We start from the raw sequence: 18,033 nt of genomic DNA on the forward strand, positions 1-18,033 counted from the left end.
CCCCCGGCCCGCGCGCCCCCCGGCCCCCGGCTGCTAGCGGCAGCGGAGGCGAAGCCGACGGCCCGGCGCGTCCCCCCCGCCGCTGCACGCGCCTCCCTCGGCCCCCCGGCTCCGTCGCCCGCGGCCACGGCTCGGCCCGGGCCCCCACGCCCGGCTCGCGGGCGATGATCCGGCGTGGGGAGGCCGCCCGCCACCGCCACCGCCGCCGCAGGATGCTGCCGGAGCGGCGCGCCTGATCGCGTCCTTTGTGCGGCACTCCAGGGGGAGAAACAACCGCAGCGGCCGCCGTCGCCGGCGGGAGGAAAACAAAACCCCGGGCTGCGATCCATGCGTGCCCGTTCCCGGGGAGCGGCCGGGGCGATCATCCGTCTCCTAAGGCGCGGCGGGGCCGTTGGGAAGCCGCGGCATCATGATGGCCAACAAACCCCGGAGCAGCGAGGCGCTGAAGGTGGTGGCCCGCTGCCGCCCCATGAGCAGGAAGGAGGAGGCGGCGGGGTACGAGAGGATCCTGGAGATGGACGTGAAGCTGGGGCAAGTGACCATCCGCAACCCCAGGGCCTCGCCGGGGGAGCTGCCCAAGACGTTCACCTTCGACGCCGTCTACGACGCCAGCTCCAAGCAGGCTGACCTCTACGACGAGACGGTCCGGCCGCTCATAGACTCGGTGCTGCAGGGGTTCAACGGGACCATCTTCGCCTACGGCCAGACGGGGACTGGCAAGACGTACACTATGCAGGGGGCCTGGGCCGAGCCGGAGAAGAGGGGCATCATTCCCATTTCCTTCGAGCACATCTTCACCCACATCTCCCGGTCGCAGAACCAGCAGTACCTTGTGAGGGCCTCGTACCTGGAGATCTACCAGGAGGAGATCAGAGACCTCCTCGCCAAGGACCAGAGCAAGAAGCTGGAGCTGAAGGAGAACCCCGAGACGGGGGTTTACATCAAGGACCTCTCCTCCTTCGTGACGAAAAACGTCAAGGAGATCGAGCATGTCATGAACCTGGGGAGCCAGACCCGCTCTGTGGGCAGCACCAACATGAACGAGTACAGCTCCCGCTCCCACGCCATCTTCCTCATCACCATCGAGTGCAGCGAGACAGGGCTGGACGGTGAGGAGCACATCCGGGTGGGCAAGCTCAACCTGGTGGACCTCGCCGGCAGCGAGCGCCAGAGCAAAATGGGCGCCCACGGAGAGCGCCCCAAGGAAGCGTCCAAGATCAACCTCTCCCTCTCCGCCCTGGGCAATGTCATCTCGGCTCTAGTTGACGGCAAAAGCACGCACATCCCCTACAGAGACTCCAAGCTGACCCGTCTGCTGCAGGACTCCCTGGGGGGCAACGCCAAGACAATCATGGTGGCCACCTTGGGCCCAGCCTCTCACAGCTACGACGAGAGCCTCTCCACCCTCAGGTTTGCCAACAGGGCCAAGAACATCAAGAACAAGCCCCGGGTGAACGAGGACCCCAAGGACACATTGCTGCGGGAGTTTCAGGAGGAGATTGTCCGGCTGAAAGCCCAGCTGGAGAAACGAGGCATGCTGGGGAAGAAGAGGAGAAGGAGCAGCCGGAGGAAGAAAGCGATGGATGGAGAAAGTGCCACGGAGAATGAAGGAGAGGATGACAACGAGGACGGCCTGGAGAAGAACATGGAGAATTACTTGAAGGAGCAGAAGGAGAGGCTGGAAGAGGAGAAAGCAGCTATTCAGGATGACCACAGCCTGGTGAGCGAGGAGAAGCAGAAGCTGCTGGAGGAGAAGGAGAAGATGATAGAGGATCTACGGAAGGAGCAGGAGGCCACGGAGCTACTGGCCACCAAGTACAAGGTAGGTGTTGCCACGCACCGGGTGCTCGTGACTGATGTGGGGATGGGACCTGCGTGGCCTTCAGACCCGAGCGGGGAGCTCGAACCTGGGGGGGGTCAAGCGGGGCGCCCGAGCGGAGCCGTGTGCCCCCACGCAGCGGTGGGCTGGGGCTGCTCTCGGACACCGACCTGCCGGCCGGCCTCGCACGTGGAGCTGCTGGGGTGCAGGGCGGGAAGAGCCATCGGGCGGTGGGTGAGGCCCTCACTGGCGGCATGAGTTTGGCGTGCTCAGCTCTTGCCCCCACCTCTGCACGACAAAGCCGCTCGCAAGGGGGGGGGGGCGGTGTGCTGGAATGATGCTGCAGATCGGCGGTGGCCCCGGGGACACGCGCCAGGCCGGGGCAGCGGCACCGCCGGGCCATTCCTGTGTACCCGGCGGGTCCCCGCGGAGCTGCCAGGCCTTGCCGTGGGCTCGCGTCCTGCGTGTCCCGGGCAGTGCCTGGCCCGCTGGGCTGGAGCAGGGATGGGGACGGAGGTGGCGCCGGGAGCCGGTGGCGGAGCTGGGGCAGGAACCCCGGCGTCCTGACCCCCGGCGTCACTCCAGCTCTGCCCCGTACTGCTCCGCTGGAGACCCGGCACAGTGTCCTCCGCACGGGGTCCTGCCCGCGGCATCCGCCCCTGCCTGGGAATTCGGCCCCAAACTAGGGAATTTGGCCCCAAGCAGGGAGGCGGCTCCTGCCCCCCGGCTCGGAGCAGAGGCAGCTCTCGCCCCTTCTCCGCAGAGGGGGGGTCTCGAGGCCGGAGCCGTGTCCCCCGGGACCCCGCGCAGGCAGCGGGACGAGCTGGGGGGGGTTCGGGCTCGGCAGCGCCCTGGGGCAGCTTCCCGCGGCGGCTTTAATTCCTGCTTCCCTGGGATGCGTGAGACACTGGGATGCGTGAGACAGCACTCCCGGCGGACGCGGTGCCCTGGGGATCCCCGCGGCGCCGGGACTGTTGCGGCAGCGCCCTGAGACGGGGACCTGCCACCACAGCAGCCCCCGGCCGTGCCAGAGCAGCGGGGCCGGGATCCGGCCGGGATCCGGCAACGCCGGCGACGAGCCCCCGTGCACCGAAACAGGCCCTGCTTTGTGTCCTGCCCGGGTGCTGGAGCCGGGCTGCCGGCGGAGGCAGGGGGCTCGGCGCGGAGGCCGGTTCCCTGCGGGCTCGTCCCCTGCAGCGGGGCGCAGGTTGCGGCTGGCAGCCGTCCCGCGGCGTCTCCATGCCCGGCTCGGTGCCGCGGGGCTGGCTCGGGGCCACGGCCTGGCCGGGAACTGCTGAGTAACGCGGCAGGGCCGGAGGCGATGACTCCGCATCCCCGCGCTCCCAGCGCTGCTCCCCTCTCGCCGGGCACTGCCAGCCCCGGGGCGCAGACGGAGAAGGGGCCCCGTGTCCTCCCGGGCCGCTCGCGCCTCTCGCAGCGGGATAACCGTCGCAGGCATTTCACCCCCGGCGCCGGCACAAAGGCACCGTTGTGCCGCGAGGGCACGCGTGGGCGAGCCCGGCGCACGCGCGCGGGAGCCCTCGCACGCCCGCGGTCGCACACGGGCGCGCCGGCGCTCCCCTTCGTCTCACGCCCGCCGTCAGACTCAGACAGATGTGCACTGTCCCGCTCGGGCAGATGTGCACGGTCCCGCTCGGGTGCGCGCTATCCCGTGCGGACAGACGGACACCATAGCGCTCGGGTGGGTGTGTGCCGTGCCGCTCGGAGAGGTGGGCACGGTCCCATCCAGACAGATGTGCCCCATCCCACTCAGATCTGCGAGGACCATCCCGCTAGGCCAGATGTGCACCATGGTGCTCGGACAGATGTGTCCTGTCCCACTCAGCCAGATGTGCACTGAGGGGGTCCAACAGATTTGTGCTGTCCCGCTCAGGCCATGGGGCGCTGTGGCACTTGGACAGATGTGTGCCACCCCCCCCATACAGATGTGCACCATGGTGCTCGGACAGCTGTGTGCCATCGCACCTGGGCAGACGTGCGCTTCTCCCGCGAGTGCGAAGGCCACTGCGAGCACGAACCGAACCGCCCTGGCGCCCTGGCGCAGCCCCCCCCCCCCACCGCGAGCACGGCGTCCGCTCGCCTCCTTCCCCGTCCTCCCCGGGCCACCCAGCCCCTCGGCAGCCCGGCGCCGGGTTCGGGGTGCCGGGGGTCCCGTGTCCTGCGCCGCGTCCCCAGGAGAGGACGAGGGCTGGGATTCGACACCGCTTGGCGAAGGCAGCAGCCAGGCTCCCTGCCCGCCGCGGGCAGCGAGGTCGCGGCATGAACCGCCGGCGCCGGCGAGTGTCCCTCCGCTGGGGCTGCCAGCTCGGGCGCTGCCGAGGCCGCAGGAGCCGCCGGAGCCGGCCCGGAGCCGCGCACGAGCCCCGCGGCGCGTTGCGGGGAGCCAGGGGACAGAGCCGGGCCCGGGCTCTGCTGTACTTAAGTCTGAGCAGTCACCAGATGGAGTAATTAGAGACGAAATTATTTGTGGTCGAACCGGTAATAAAGTCGAAGCGAATCCGGGCCGCGATGGGGATGCAGGAGACGGGCGGCGATTCGCGGCCCTCGCCGGGGCTTTTCGCGCTGCCCGGCCCGCGCTGCGGAGGGGCAGCGACGGGGGCGCAGGGCTGTGCGCGGGGCAGCCGCCGGCTCCGTTTGGGGGGCAAACGGGTAAAACGGGCCCGGGCGCGCGGGCGGACGGCTGGGTTTCCCCTCGTGCTCGCCTCAAAGCCCGGGGGACTTTGCTGGGGAGAAAAATAACCTTGCTGCATGCAAATGGCTGCAAATCCAACCGTGCAAAAGCGAGGGGCTGCCCGGCGCGCCGGGATCCACGCCGGCCCCGGGCCCACAGCGCCCGCCGGGTCGGTGCCTGCCGCTCGCGCCGCGCCTGGGCGATTAAGCACCCGGGCGCGGGGCTGCCTGGCTCCAGCCGTGCTCCGCGTCCCTAACTGCAGCTATTTGGCGAGCGGATCACGACCGGCCCCGGCTCCTCTGTCTGCACCGAACGCCCCGTTTACCCGGCACCTGGCCGCGCTGGGCCCTGCCGGGGGGACGGGGACGGGGCTGCCTCGCTCGGAGGCCTGGACGGGCTGTGCAAGGCACGGAGAGGCCCAGGCTCGCCGGCACGCCGCTCCCGGGTGCAGGATGCGGCTCCTTCCCACAGGATGCGATTAATCATGCTGCTTGCATTGGCGTTGGCGGGGCGAGCACGGGAGATGTTTGCAAAGGAGCTGGGCTGTGGCTGGAGGGAAGGCGAGGTGTGTGCGTGCGTGCGTGTGTGCGCGCGTGCCTGCATGGGTGCACACGTGTGAGTGCACAAGCGTGCGCATGCATGTGTGCACAGGAGCGCGTTTGTGCACGTGTGTGTGCAAGCATGCGCACGCATGGGTGTGTGCGCATGCAAACGTGCACGCACATGTGAGCGTGTGCAAGTTTGTGCGCGCACGGGTGTGTGTGCAGACGAGTGCTTGCACGGGTGTGCACAAACGTGTCCAAGCATGCGCGTGCATGGCTGTGCGACGGTGCATGTGCACGCGTGGATGTGCGTGTGTACACTGATGTACACGTGTGCGTGCACAGCCGTGCGACACAGGAGCCCCCCTTCGCCCAGGCAGGGGACGGGAGCCGTGGGATGCAGGGGACGGGATGCTGCAGGATGCAGCTCCGGAGGGGGGGGCTGGAAAAGTGCCTCGGGGCATCGCCGGGGCAGGAGGGCAGCGCTCGGCCCTGCTCCGGTCTGCAAGGCCGCGGCCCGCAGGGAAGCCGCTTCCTTGGCCCCAGCTGCGCTGCTGCGGCACGACGGGCTCAAACCAGCGCAGGGACAGGAAAGGGACGCGGGGACGTGCCCAAACCCTGCACCCGGCACCGCGGCCCCCACGAGCGGGGCGATCGCATGGGGGGATGCCTGTGCTCAGCCCCGTCCCCGCATCCCGGGACGGGATCCCCCGCGGCTCGCGGGACGGGCAGGGGACACGGCACCACGGGGAGGCTGCGCACGGCTGCTTCGGCGTCCCAGCGTCAGGCCGACGGGAAGCACGAGTGGGTGAAGAGGGAGGGTCGTTCCCTCTCTCAGGTCTCCTCGAAGCCCCTGAGCTTCGGAAGACACCGTTTATTTATTTCAGCCGTTTATTCCACGCGCGTCTTTCCTGCCCCCTGGCCCTGCACACGTCCCGGTGAGATCCCGGTTCTGCTGTATTTGCCTCCAGGTGTTTTGGCAAGGTGTAGAGGCCAAAACTGGTCTCCGGTTTCAGGCGCTCTCGGGGCATGATTTGGAGAAACCCCGAAGGCGGCAGAAGGCAAAGGGAGCTGCGGCAGCGAGGTGCATCCCGGGGCGAGGGTGCACCCCAGGGCACTAACCTTTACTTTAAATTTCAGCAGATTGCAGCAAGCTGGAGCTGGAGGTCAGTTCTGTCCCTCAGGACAGCTGTGATCCTTCCTGGCTCCCTACCGCCGTGCATGCGATCAGGGCATCTCCCGTCCCCACCGGCAGCACGTCCCCACCGCAGGCTGGGGCACCTAGCGCAGCTCGCCCCGGGCTCCCCGCCGCGGGGATGGCTCCGCCGGGGGCTCTGCGCAGGCGGCGAAGCGGCCGGTGCTCGGCCGCGTCAGCCCGCGCGCTGCGACGTCCCCGAGGCAGCTCCGTGCAGCGTCTGCGCCGGCTGCGCTCGCCGCAGCGGTCACAGGATCGCTGTGCTGTGGGTGGCAGCACTGGTGGACAGGTTATATAGCCCGTGCCAAGCCCTCCCCACCTCCCTGCCCAGAGCAGACCCCGTTCAGGTGAGAGACACGCTCTGACCTCCCCAACCCTCTTCCCTCCCAGGCCATGGAGAGCAAACTGCTCATCGGCGGCAGGAACATCATGGACCACACCAATGAGCAGCAGAAGATGCTGGAGCTGAAGCGGCAGGAGATAGCCGAGCAGGTAACGGCTGTGTTCGTGTGGGGCTGGCCCGGCTTCGGTCCACAAAAACAGAGGCCAGACCCGTCCTTGCCGCTCGTGGGCAGATCTCCTGCCGTGCCCGTTCCCCCTTGCACGGCACTGAGTGACTAGCGGAGTGCGCTGCTCCCGTGTGCTACTGAAGCGTCCCACCTAAAAGGTGACAAACTAACTCTTACAGATACTACCAGGACCCAGCACACACAGACGTGTCTGTAACCGGATGGTCCTGGGGCTCTGCCCAGGCGCCAGGCGACACTACAAGCTCAGCAGCACTGAGCTTTGGCTCCTTTGGCCCACCAGAAAGGGGACACCAGCTTGAAAGCAACTGGCTTAGGCTCCAAGGCAAGGGTTTCCGAGGGGGATTTGGTTCCTTGTCCCATGCTGGGCTCTGTGCATCTTTCCCCTTGCTGCAGAAACGCCGGGAGAGGGAGATGCAGCAGGAGATGTTGCTGCGGGATGAGGAGACCATGGAGCTGAGGGAGACTTACACATCTCTGCAGCAGGAGGTGGAGATCAAAACCAAAAAGCTGAAGAAGGTGAGACCACACGGGCCTTCGCAGTGGCGGGGTGGGCTTTGTTGGGGATAACAGCCCGGGGGAATTGCCTCTTGGCCCATATTGTAAGGAATTAGAGGGGGTCTGGACTGCTCCCTGTGTGCTGAGCAAAGCACCTGCCACATACGTAGTGGTTTATGTTGGCTGCTGCAAGTCCATGGAGGCACGTGGCTGGTGTAACTTCAGTGCACGCCACCGGTGACAGTACAGGCTGCTCAGGCCACCGCGACCTACTCCCAGGACCTGCTGGCCTGGACGAAGCTTTGAGTGCTATGACCGCGTCCCCCACTGAGCTGGGGATGGCCAGCCCAGTTCCACCACCTGGGCTCTGTCCCAAAGGCTCGGCTTCACGCCAGAGCTGCAGCCTTGTCCGCCCAGCCACACTGCAGCCAGGCTCCTGGCAAGCAGTTCAGGTCCATGTCTGCACAGCTAGATAACACGCAGGAGCAGGCGTAAGCTTGCAGAGCCCGGTCCCCCTCTGTTTCATCGCTGTTGGCTCCTGTAGCTTGGGGTCAAAGCACGTGTGCTGCAATCCGTCCTGGCCAGGGCACGCTTGGTCTGCAGCTCTCAGACCCCACAGGCGATAGCTAGCACCTGTGCTAAGGCACAAAATACACCGAGGATCTCCCATCCAGCGGGCTCCAGGGAGGCAGTGGTTTCTTCTAGGCTTGAGGGTTTATGGGGCAGGTGGTGGGCAGGTGGGTCTTGAGAGCAGGCTGGAACTCCTCAGCTGAGTGGGCACAGGACAGGCTGCCCGTGGCGTGTTCTTGGGCAAGCTCTGCTGGAAGCCTCTGTTGGACCCGTCCTTCAGGCCACCAGAGCGTCAGGGCTCTCGGCAGCCAGCAGGCTTGTCCCAGGCACAGGGCAAACTCGGGCAAAATCCCAGAAGCTGCTCACGGGCACCGGTGCTAACTGAAGTCCTCTTCTCTGTCCCCCAGCTGTATGCCAAGCTGCAGGCTGTGAAGGCAGAGATTCAGGATCAGCACGACGAGTACATCCGAGTTCGTCAGGACCTGGAGGAGGCGCAGAATGAGCAGACGCGGGAGCTAAAACTCAAGTAGGTGTTCCTTCTCCTTCCCGGGAAAGCGTGCGCAACGGCTGCATCGCCGCTCTTGGGCGCCCACGGGCAAAGGGAAGCTGGGGTCCACGGCTGGAGGGAACGATAGTCCTATCGATAGGGATAACCAGACTCTTCCTCCTCCATCAGTAAAGGCAGAAGGTGTTAAATGCATTTAAACCTGTCAAGCTAGACGACTTGTAGGCAAGAGGACTAAAATAATTGCTGGAAAAGGTTTTGAACTATTAGGGTTCATTTTTTACCAAACTTGGACTGGGAGAAAAAGCTGGTGTAGCTCATATATTTTAAAAAATCAAATCTGGCAGTGCAGCTACCTATTGACACCTTAGTCTGACCACAGTTTGTGCTAAAAACATAGAAAGCCAACACTGAGTTTCTGACAGCAAACGGAAAGGACGATGGTGCAATGAATGCACGTGAGTTATGGAAAGCTTTTGACTTAAAACTACCTTGAAAGACCATAAAAACAGAAAAGCCACTGTAAAATCAAGACGGGCTACAAACTGGTTAACTGACATTGCAATTGTAGTCGGAAATAAATATTCCCTAACAGGGGATGGCTGGGGACCTGCTCTTGCCCAAAGCTGTCTTTATTAATGGCGTAGAAAACTTATACAGTAAAGTCATTGTGGAGAAGAAATGCAGATGACTTGCAGTTGGCGGCGCGGTGGGGCCAGGTCAGTCAGGCTCATTAGAAAAACCGCTCCGTGACACAGCGAAATGCAAGACTGGGCATGGAGGACGGTGGCTGGAGGGCAGCTTGGAGGGCACTGGTGGGGCACCAGTGTCGCTGGTGAGGCTGAGGGCCCCCGCAGGGACCCTGCCGCACGGGAGCTCCCAGCACAGCGGTGTCCCCCGTTAAAGCTGGGCAGCATTTTCCCATCAGAAACTTTCCACCGGGAAATGCAGATTTCATTCAACAGTAATGTTTAATGGGTTTGTTTCCATTTCAAGCAATTATTTCATTCAATATCTTGAAAAGATTAGAAAAAGTATAAATATTTTAGCCTTTTCAAGATAAAATATTTTTTACTAGGAACAAAATTTCATTTCAAATGTTGCTACATTTTCCTTTGAACATGATTAAAACTTTTAAAAAACCTGCAAACTCAAATAAGACTCAATTTGTCTAATTGAAACTATTTTCTACAGCTTCTCAATTTGCCCCCCGAAATGTGAAAAAACTCCCTTTGGGGTAAATTTTTTATTATTATGTTTTCCTTTTTTTTTTTTCTGTTCTGGTCTGGCAGCTCTGTAGCAGGCAGACGTAACATGGCCCTTGGACGTACAAGGAGAAGAGTGAATATCACTTCTGCATTTCCCATGGGGAAGGTTTTTTGCTGGGACAGCAGAACTTGTTCCGATTTCCATCCTCCAAAGAGATTTTGAAAATGAATTAAGCCTTAAAAAAAAAAAAAAAGGGGAAAAAGAACAATCTGGGGCTGAGAGGAAATGCTCTTACGAAGGATGACATTGCTGGCCTGGCGCAAGAGCTACGGAGTGACTCTTTGGCCTGATTTAGGCAGGTCACTGTAATTCTGACCTTACCAAATATAGTTTACATGACTCAGAGACCTGGGCGAGCAACCAAGGATTAAGGTAGCTTCGCTCTGAAGGGAGGATTGGGAGGTATTTACCAGTTGGTATCCAGAGCCGGCATGGGCAGGCTCGTGCTTTGCATGGAATTAGGCAGGGATAAGTGGATAAGCAGAGGAACTGGCTAACTTTTAAAAGCCAGCTCAACCTGCTGCTGATAGAGGCACTTGGGTGCTGGACCCGGGTGCTCTCGGGAGGGACGAGCTGCCTCCAGCCAGGTCTCCGCGCCTTCGTGTGCCCCTGCCAGCTCCGGGGGGGCCGTGCTCTGCCCGCAGGAGGTTTCCCCGTGATTTAGTTCCCTCGTTTGCTTTGAGGCTGCAAAGTGCCAGGCAACGTGTGCTAAATATTGCAGTGGCCCAGGGGACTCCTTTAGGGGAATGGACTGGTCAGGAAATGCAGGGTTATTGTCGGAAAGGAAAGCTTTTAGAGCTGCTGATGTTTCTTCCGCCCCTCTCTGAATGATAGTTTTCCTCTGCCCTTTCTCTCCCCTGTCTCGCTTGCTGCCTCTCTCGCCTTTCTGCCATTTGGGTCTATTGCTTCACCTGTTTTCACCTGTTCCTCTCCTCCTTTCCCACCTTGCACTCATGTTACCATCTTCTGGCTAATTCTCTATTTCCCTGCACATCTCCCTCTTCTTCTGAACATTCCTCCCCTTCCTTTCTGCTTCCTTCTTCTCCCTTTCCTTCCTATTTTCTATTATTTGTCATATTAACTCCTTCCTTTCCCACTCTTTCCTACCCTGTTTCTGCTGTCCCTTCTCTCTCCTGACATGTTACATGCTCAGGTACTTGATCATCGAGAATTTTATCCCACCGGAAGAGAAGAACAAAATCATGAATCGCCTGTACTTTGACTGTGAAGAGGACCAGTGGAAGTTTCAGCCGCTTGTGCCTGCTGGAGGGTATGTTTGTGGTTCGGGGAGAAAAACTCAGCTCCCAGCACTGCTCCCTGCAGCCTCCCTGCTAGCTGCTAGCCTGAGAGCTCAGGGGGAAGCTCTAGAAAACAGGCGCAAGAAGGTAGGCAGGGCCTCTGCCTGCAGTAGTGGGACATCTTAAGGAAGACCTGGGACCTGGGGATGTGGTGCTGCTGATAGCAGGGATCCAGGAAAACACCGCAGTTCTCTGCTTGTGGAAATCCACTCCGGCTTCTGCCAAGCCTTGGTCATGCGAGGAAGGCCAGGAAGGGCATTCTGAATTCAGAGAGGTGTAGACAAGCTTAGTTCTTCACTGTTTGGACAAGTTTTTAGTAGGTACTTTTATCTTCTAATAAATGTTCCTCTCTTAACAATTTATTTTTAGAAACAGCAACCAAATGAAGAAGAGGCCTACCTCTGCTGTGGGCTACAAGAGGCCCATTAGCCAATACGCCCGTGTGGCCATGGCTATGGGATCTCATCCTAGGTACCGGGTAAGTGAGAGACATTGGTGCACACCTGGGTGGCAAGAAGTCATTTGGTCATGGGAGGAGCAGGTGGATGGATGGATGGATAGATGGAATAAATAAGCTTGTGATAGTCTGAAACACTTAGATGAAACCCCCAGCTTTAGAAACCTCAGCCTCATTTGGCAGGATCAATAGCTGTGCATATTGACCACTTCTTGAACTGCTGGCTCACTGACTCAGGCAGCTCTTGCAATTAGTCTGAAAGGATGGGGACATTCAGTCTTTTCTCTACTGGATGCAGTAGCATGAAAGACCTGAACAGCCCAAGTAGGCCAGGGAGTCTGGGCCCTGGTTTCGGAGCTTGCCTTGCTGCCACTGTAATCAGAAGTGTTTCCCTCTCCCTAGCATGTAGTTGAGCTTCTCTCAGCAGTGTTGATCTGCCTCAGTTGGTACAGTGTTTTGCCACACAGTGATTTCCCATGTTGGCTTTCTCTTTGCCCTGTCCTGCTGCAGGCTGAGAACATCATGTTCTTGGAGCTGGACCTCTCCCCTCCAGCCGTGTTTGAGTTTGAACGGACCAGGGACCCGGCTGAGCAGGACCCACGAGCTCTCCACCTGGAGAGGCTGATGCACCTGGACAGCATCCTGGAACGGCCAGCAGCCTCCAGGGTGAGGAAGTCCAGGTCCTGGTAAGTGCTTGCCAGAGTGGTGGAATTCACTGATGCTGTGGACCCAGTCAAGGCAATGCTGGGGGAGCACACGGGCCGGGGGCATGCAAAGAAGTCACAGCAGAGAGGAAGCTGCAAACCCAAAGATGTAGGCAGTCGTGGGCCCTGACACTGGGAATGGGACGGTGTCTCCTGCCAGCTCGCCCCTGTGTCCACCCCCCTGCCAACCATCCTCGCCCCTGGGCCTTTTCAGCTCGGGGGCCACAGAGCCCGTCCACTCAGCAGCTGCGCCCTCTGCCATGCCCTCATCTCCACCGTGACCTGGGACCTGTGAGTCAGACTCTAATTAATTAGTTTCTCATCTGGCACGCTCACTGAAGTCAGGATGTCTCCCCAGAGCTGACAGATGACAGCGTTTGTGCGAGGACCGTGTTACAGGAAACCATTTCCTGTTTCTATTTTGAGGCAGACTCAGCAGTCCAAGGGGAACCTGGGCCAGATTTTTCAAATATGGGAACCTAAATGCTACAACCTAATTTGCATTCATACATTTAAATTACTGTTCAGCAGGATCACCTATTCCCCTAGTTCTTCTTGTGCTTGAAACTAGCCTGGAACTGTTAGTGCATAATTACATTTGAAATACAGTTAACATTACTTTTGTAATGGTTGTTAAATGAGTATTAAAAGCAGGACAATGATATAAGAAATACAAAGGGTATTGTGCTGTCCAACACTGGATTTCCCTTGATGCTACCTGTATAGCAAATCACTGAGAAAATGACTGAACTTTTGGCAGAAGGGGAGAATAAGAGACAGAGGAAGGGCAAGGAAAACAAGTTTTCTCTTTTTCTCATCCCCTTCTAGGTGCCAGACCCCACGGTCACTGCCATCCTCAACCACGCATGTTTCCCTCACCTCCAGTTCCCCACGCGCCTCCACGATGCCAGCTCAGGAGTGACATCCTGGACCCCTTCGTCCCCCACACCTTCACACAGCAAGGACTACGCCCCGTTGATGGCTGCCTTCCAGAGCGAGGGGCCAAGGAAGGGGCCCCAGCCGGCCACGTCCCCACCAGTCCCTGTTCGTCTTTGTCTTCAGCTACTTTGTGTGAGCGTGTGTTTGTGTGAGACACTCATAAACAGCTCCCAGGGGGATGAGAGCTGCCCCCTCCTTCCTTCTCACCCCCCCCAATACGGATCTGTCACTTTATTTATTTAATGTATTTATTTATGGAGTGGTTGATGATGCAGAGTCAGGAGGCGCATTCAGACTGCAGGACATCCAAGGCTAGCAGTGGGCACCACGCAGATGATTTCCCTGGTAGTCTCAGCTCCTACCCCCTCTCTCCACGACACTGTTGAAACAACTGTGTAACACCGGAACTCGCACCAGGAACGCAGCTGGAGCGGGTGCGAGCTCCGTTTCCCTTGTGCCGCCGATGTACTGCTCACCTCCAATGCACAGTTATATTCCTCAGAGCAGACGAGAGAGAGCAAGCTCGCTCGCTCTGATGGCTTCGGCACAAGATGAGACAACTCAGAACTCTCCACGCTACCGTTTGCTTTGCTGGATCCCACCGAATTTCCCATACGGTTTATGCACCAGATCATGGCAACTTCTACAGGAATTTGGAGACTTCCTGGTTGTAGAACCTTAAGCTGGGCTTGTTAAAGACCAAGACTCTCCAAGCTGCATCAACAGTGGTGGCAGCAATGACATCTCACTGACTTCTGGGCATGACTGTCACTGTGAATGCCAGCTCAATCCACAAAGAGGGGTTGCAAATTAACGAAACAAAGTCAGTCCCAGTGCTCCTGGGACTTTCTTCATCTGTGCCACCCTCTGGAGGTGGCTGGCCCTGCCCTGTTAGGTAGTCTGACATCCAGCTTGCTTCAGTCCCTGACTAAGTGGGTGTATAACTCCTTAGAGCAAGAACAGCAGATGGAAATCTCCATCTCTTTCCACCAACCCCTCCCAAAGAAACACATAGTTTGGGAAGCAACATTATCTAACTAAATAAAACGAGAGATGATATTGTCCACCATCCTGGCCACTAAAGGCAATGAAGAAATGCAGGACAAAATGGTGATGCCAGGAGAAGTGGCTCTCCTGAGGGCTGGGTAATATTACACAGCATTCACCTGACAGTCTGGAGAACTTTTCTGGCCACTGCATGGGCTGTGGAGGGGGAGGTAATGGATATGAAATGGGTAATGGATAAGAGAGGGACGAGCAAGAGATGGGTAAGAGAGGGGGAGGCAGTAAAGAAACTGCCTGGCACAAAGCAGAGCAAATTAAAACCCATCCCAGGTAACAGCATAAATGGTTGCCAGGACATCATTCAGTGTTCTTGAGTGATTCAGCTTTCAAAAATTCAATTCATGGGAGGTGGGTCCTTGCTCAAAACCATCTCTGGAAGTGCCAGGCCAGCAACTTGGGCACAGAAAGCTACAGTCTACCTGGGATGGCTTTCAGGTGCGTGGAGATGGGGGCGATCAGGTTGTTTTACAAGATCCCAGTGAATAAGGGAGTGACTCACCTGGTTCATGTGGGAAGATATGGGTCTTGAAATGGATGTATTCTGAAACTGGTCACTGGGGAGGCAAATCTGAAAAGAGTACAGGTAGGGACTGTGTTTTCTGGAGATCAAGAGAATTTCCCTTTGAGGACTGTTCATAGCTCAGACCAGTGCCTCCAGGACCTAGGACCTCTTCCAGGCCCCGCGGGAGGGAGGGAGAGGAATGAGGCAGTGAAGTGGACAGAAGACATCAGTTGCATCTATGTTAGACCAGTGTGAATCACACCTAAAAGAATGTCCCAGCAGCACTCTCCATGTGGCTGGGCTGTGGGGTGAACAGACCTTCAAGCTGTTCTGACACGTTCCCTGCTCTACTGTGGGATCTCTTCTCCCTTCCCCAGAATCTGTTCCCATTTCTACTGTAACATCATCCTGCCTTGCATTCTTGATCTTTGCCCTGTGCTACCATCTTCCCTCCCCTGCCTGTATCCCATAACACCTTCTGCCTCTTTGAAATCTTTGTCCTTCTTCTCTCCTATTCCAGAAGGAAGTAACTGAGTTGTAGATTATTTTGAGAAGCTGTAGGCTGCTTCCTCCTCCCAGGACTGAACTTATTCCCTCAAGCAGCAGCTGGGTCTGTTTCTTCCATCCATGAAGCCTGTTCAAAGTTCAGACAGAGCAGCCAAATCCCAGGCACTGTAGCTATGAAGAGCAAAGGCCCGTCCTTGCAAAGCCCCCTGCTATTTAAAAGAACCCATAGTCTGGTAGGATGTTGAATTGTCTCATGGGTTTCCATCCGAATACAAGCTTGCCTTGAAATCCTGCATGTGGACAGGGAATTGAATAGTGAATGTCAGTTCTGTAGGAGTGAGGCCGCACAGCTGTGTAGGGAAGAGAGTCACTGTGACGGAAGGCACCCAGCGCTCCTCAGCATGGGACATGGCCGTGAAACTGGCCTGTCCCACCACACATCCTCTTTCACAGCTGGAGAAGAAGGGTGCACGAGGAAGAGCGTTTTAGGAGTGAAAGACTGTTGTCTTTCATGGCTTGTGGTGAGTTCTTTATGTCCACAAATGCCACCAATACCCAGTGTAATGTCGATATGCACCACATGAAGCACATTTTGCCCTAGAACTTATGAAACCCATTGGACCAAAGAGACCCAGTTCTTTCTCGCTTTCATTTTCAGGCTATCCTTTGGGAGTAAGGGTCAGAAAGTATAGATCCAAGAAAGAGAAGAAACTGTCTACAGGGCAGCCTGCAGAAATATTCTTCCCTTCTTCCTTATTTTCAAAGTTTCCCAAGTTCACCTTCGGCCAGAGAGCTAGCTGAGGCCTGACATGGGGAACAGGTGACAGATTCTCTTTTACCACCATTCACTGTCCAGAGTACAGGAGACAAAGCTCAAGAGCTGATAGTGTCCTCTCATCCCCCCTTGCTTACCCCAGGCCACAGTATGTCCTGCTGAAAGGAAGTTTGGGTAGCTGTGCCTGTTTGGACTGCTAGCTTTGCTTCTTTATTCATCTAGGGGCACCTTCTCCGGTAGGACTGCGAATCTGTTAAATCATTCTCCACGCCAGAGTTTCCTGCAGCGCCCAGTCTCCAAAGGGACGTTCCTGTGCCATGGCAAGGGACACTGTTCCGACGGACTGTGGCCGCAATGGGATCCACATGGAAACCCTCCCAGCTGCACCAGTCAGCCCACTGGACACCCTGCCTGGCTGGTGACAGGCATCAGAGATTTGACACAGGCTGTGGGTGTTAGGATGCATCACTTGCCCTGCTCTGAATTTGGCTTTTGGGGCTTTTATGTTCTAGGAAGGCCCCCACAGCCAGATGCCCCCGTTGATGGTGTTAGGACAGGCACGTGTGGCTGTATGCATGCATGTGATGAATATCCGTGTGCAGAGAACAGGGGTGAGTTGCTTTCAATGTCCAAGTGCTGCTTTGACACATCTATTGTGCGTGTAGGTCTGAAAAATCTCATGTGCACTCTCCTTCTCTATCCACTGCTGCCAACAACCCAACAATCTTCTTAGCACAAAACCCAAGGAAGGTTGTAAATACATAGTGATTATTTAAAATGAGAACCAACAAGCTAGCAGCGGTGTCTTCCCTCCGCCTTGGTACGACAGGCTGGGTCACTCCGCAGCCTCACTGCGTTGCTGCAACAACCTCAGATGTATATTTGTAATGTTCTTTGTTCTTTGTATGTTGGTGTGTATGTATTTACATATGAATGTATGTAGGTGTGTGTGGGTGTGTGTGTGGGTGTGTAGCCAAGGGATCTATTTACCTTCAATGTGAGTGACTGTACAGGGGGGCAAATTCCAGAGGGGGTTAGTGGGCTGGTCTTGGGCTTTTTTGTTTAATTGTTTATTTAGTTTTTTTTGTTTCAGATTTGGATTTTTTTCGCAGGGGGTGGGTTTGGGTGTGTTTTGGATTGATTGACAAGGTGAGGGCCTTGATTAGGACCAAATTTTCGTGCCTGTTGCTATGGTGATTTATTTAGAAACCAAAAGTTTACTGTATGGTGGCCCAGCCTTGTCACTCTATACATATGAATATACAGGACATATTATAAATATATATATATTATACATACTGTACGGAGAGAGGTCATTAATCTCACACACCCCCTGGCTTTGGATGGACACCTCTTCAATATTCTGTAATGTAGCTTTGACTCCGTGCTGGAAATGAACAGAAAGTGCCAGCACCCTTCCAAAAACCGGCAATGACAACAATAAAGGAATGAGCATCATTGCAGAGAGTGCCTTTAGCCTCATTCATCCGCAGCTCTTTCCAGCGGGAACCTGCTAGAATCATGATGCAACAACTGATAAATCAATCTGACTAAGCGTAGTTCCACATAATGTAACAGGTGGCTTTGTCTAAGCACTTAGAGCAAAGATTTGGGATTAGGATTCTTGTTTCTGCCTGAACTGGGGTGCCGTTTCCTGGTTGGCTTGATTTCTCCATATATTTCTCCTGTTTCATATATGATACAGCGTTTGCACTAAAGCAACTGTAATTTGCAGGAAGCTTCAGTGAGACGAGATCTAAGCAACAAAAGCTATTTTTATACTACTAACTAAATTGTGCCAGAGCATGAGCACTGTAACTGAATCATTTACGACCCTAAGTTAGCCTGTTCCTGGCACAGTGTGGCCTGGGCCAACTGCGCTCTCCCAGACCACCTCCAGACAGGGTTCAGAAATTAGCACAGACCAGAGATCATTCCGAACAGGCAGTCTGGATACATCCAACCAGCGTGGCTGCAAGAGCTTGAAGAGCATGGAGAGGCCCACGTAAAACTGGTAAGTTGATTTAGAGGGGATTTCATTTTACATGCTTGTCCACTTCCTTCCAATTTAGTAACAGCAGCATCAGGAACAGGCCCCAGCACTTGGTTTATCAGCACGGATTGAAGCAAAAGGTCTACAGCCTGCTCGAGGCAAAGCACATGAAGGCA

At 57.0% G+C, this 18,033-nt stretch overlaps 1 protein-coding gene across 1 annotated transcript; it reads left to right on the forward strand.

The window, feature by feature from the left end:
* Window positions 1–216: 216 nt before the first annotated feature.
* KIF3C (kinesin family member 3C) lies at window positions 217–17,312 on the forward strand. Its single transcript, XM_013961164.2, has 8 exons — window positions 217–1,822; window positions 6,639–6,740; window positions 7,172–7,294; window positions 8,251–8,369; window positions 10,771–10,887; window positions 11,285–11,393; window positions 11,883–12,058; window positions 12,905–17,312. Exons 1-8 carry the CDS (start codon window positions 410–412, stop codon window positions 12,996–12,998), a joined length of 2,253 nt encoding a protein of 750 aa, XP_013816618.1. The 5' UTR covers window positions 217–409; the 3' UTR covers window positions 12,999–17,312.
* Window positions 17,313–18,033: the final 721 nt, after the last annotated feature.

This window comes from Apteryx mantelli, chromosome 3, assembly GCF_036417845.1.
Source record: "Apteryx mantelli isolate bAptMan1 chromosome 3, bAptMan1.hap1, whole genome shotgun sequence".
Lineage (NCBI taxonomy): Eukaryota > Metazoa > Chordata > Aves > Apterygiformes > Apterygidae > Apteryx > Apteryx mantelli.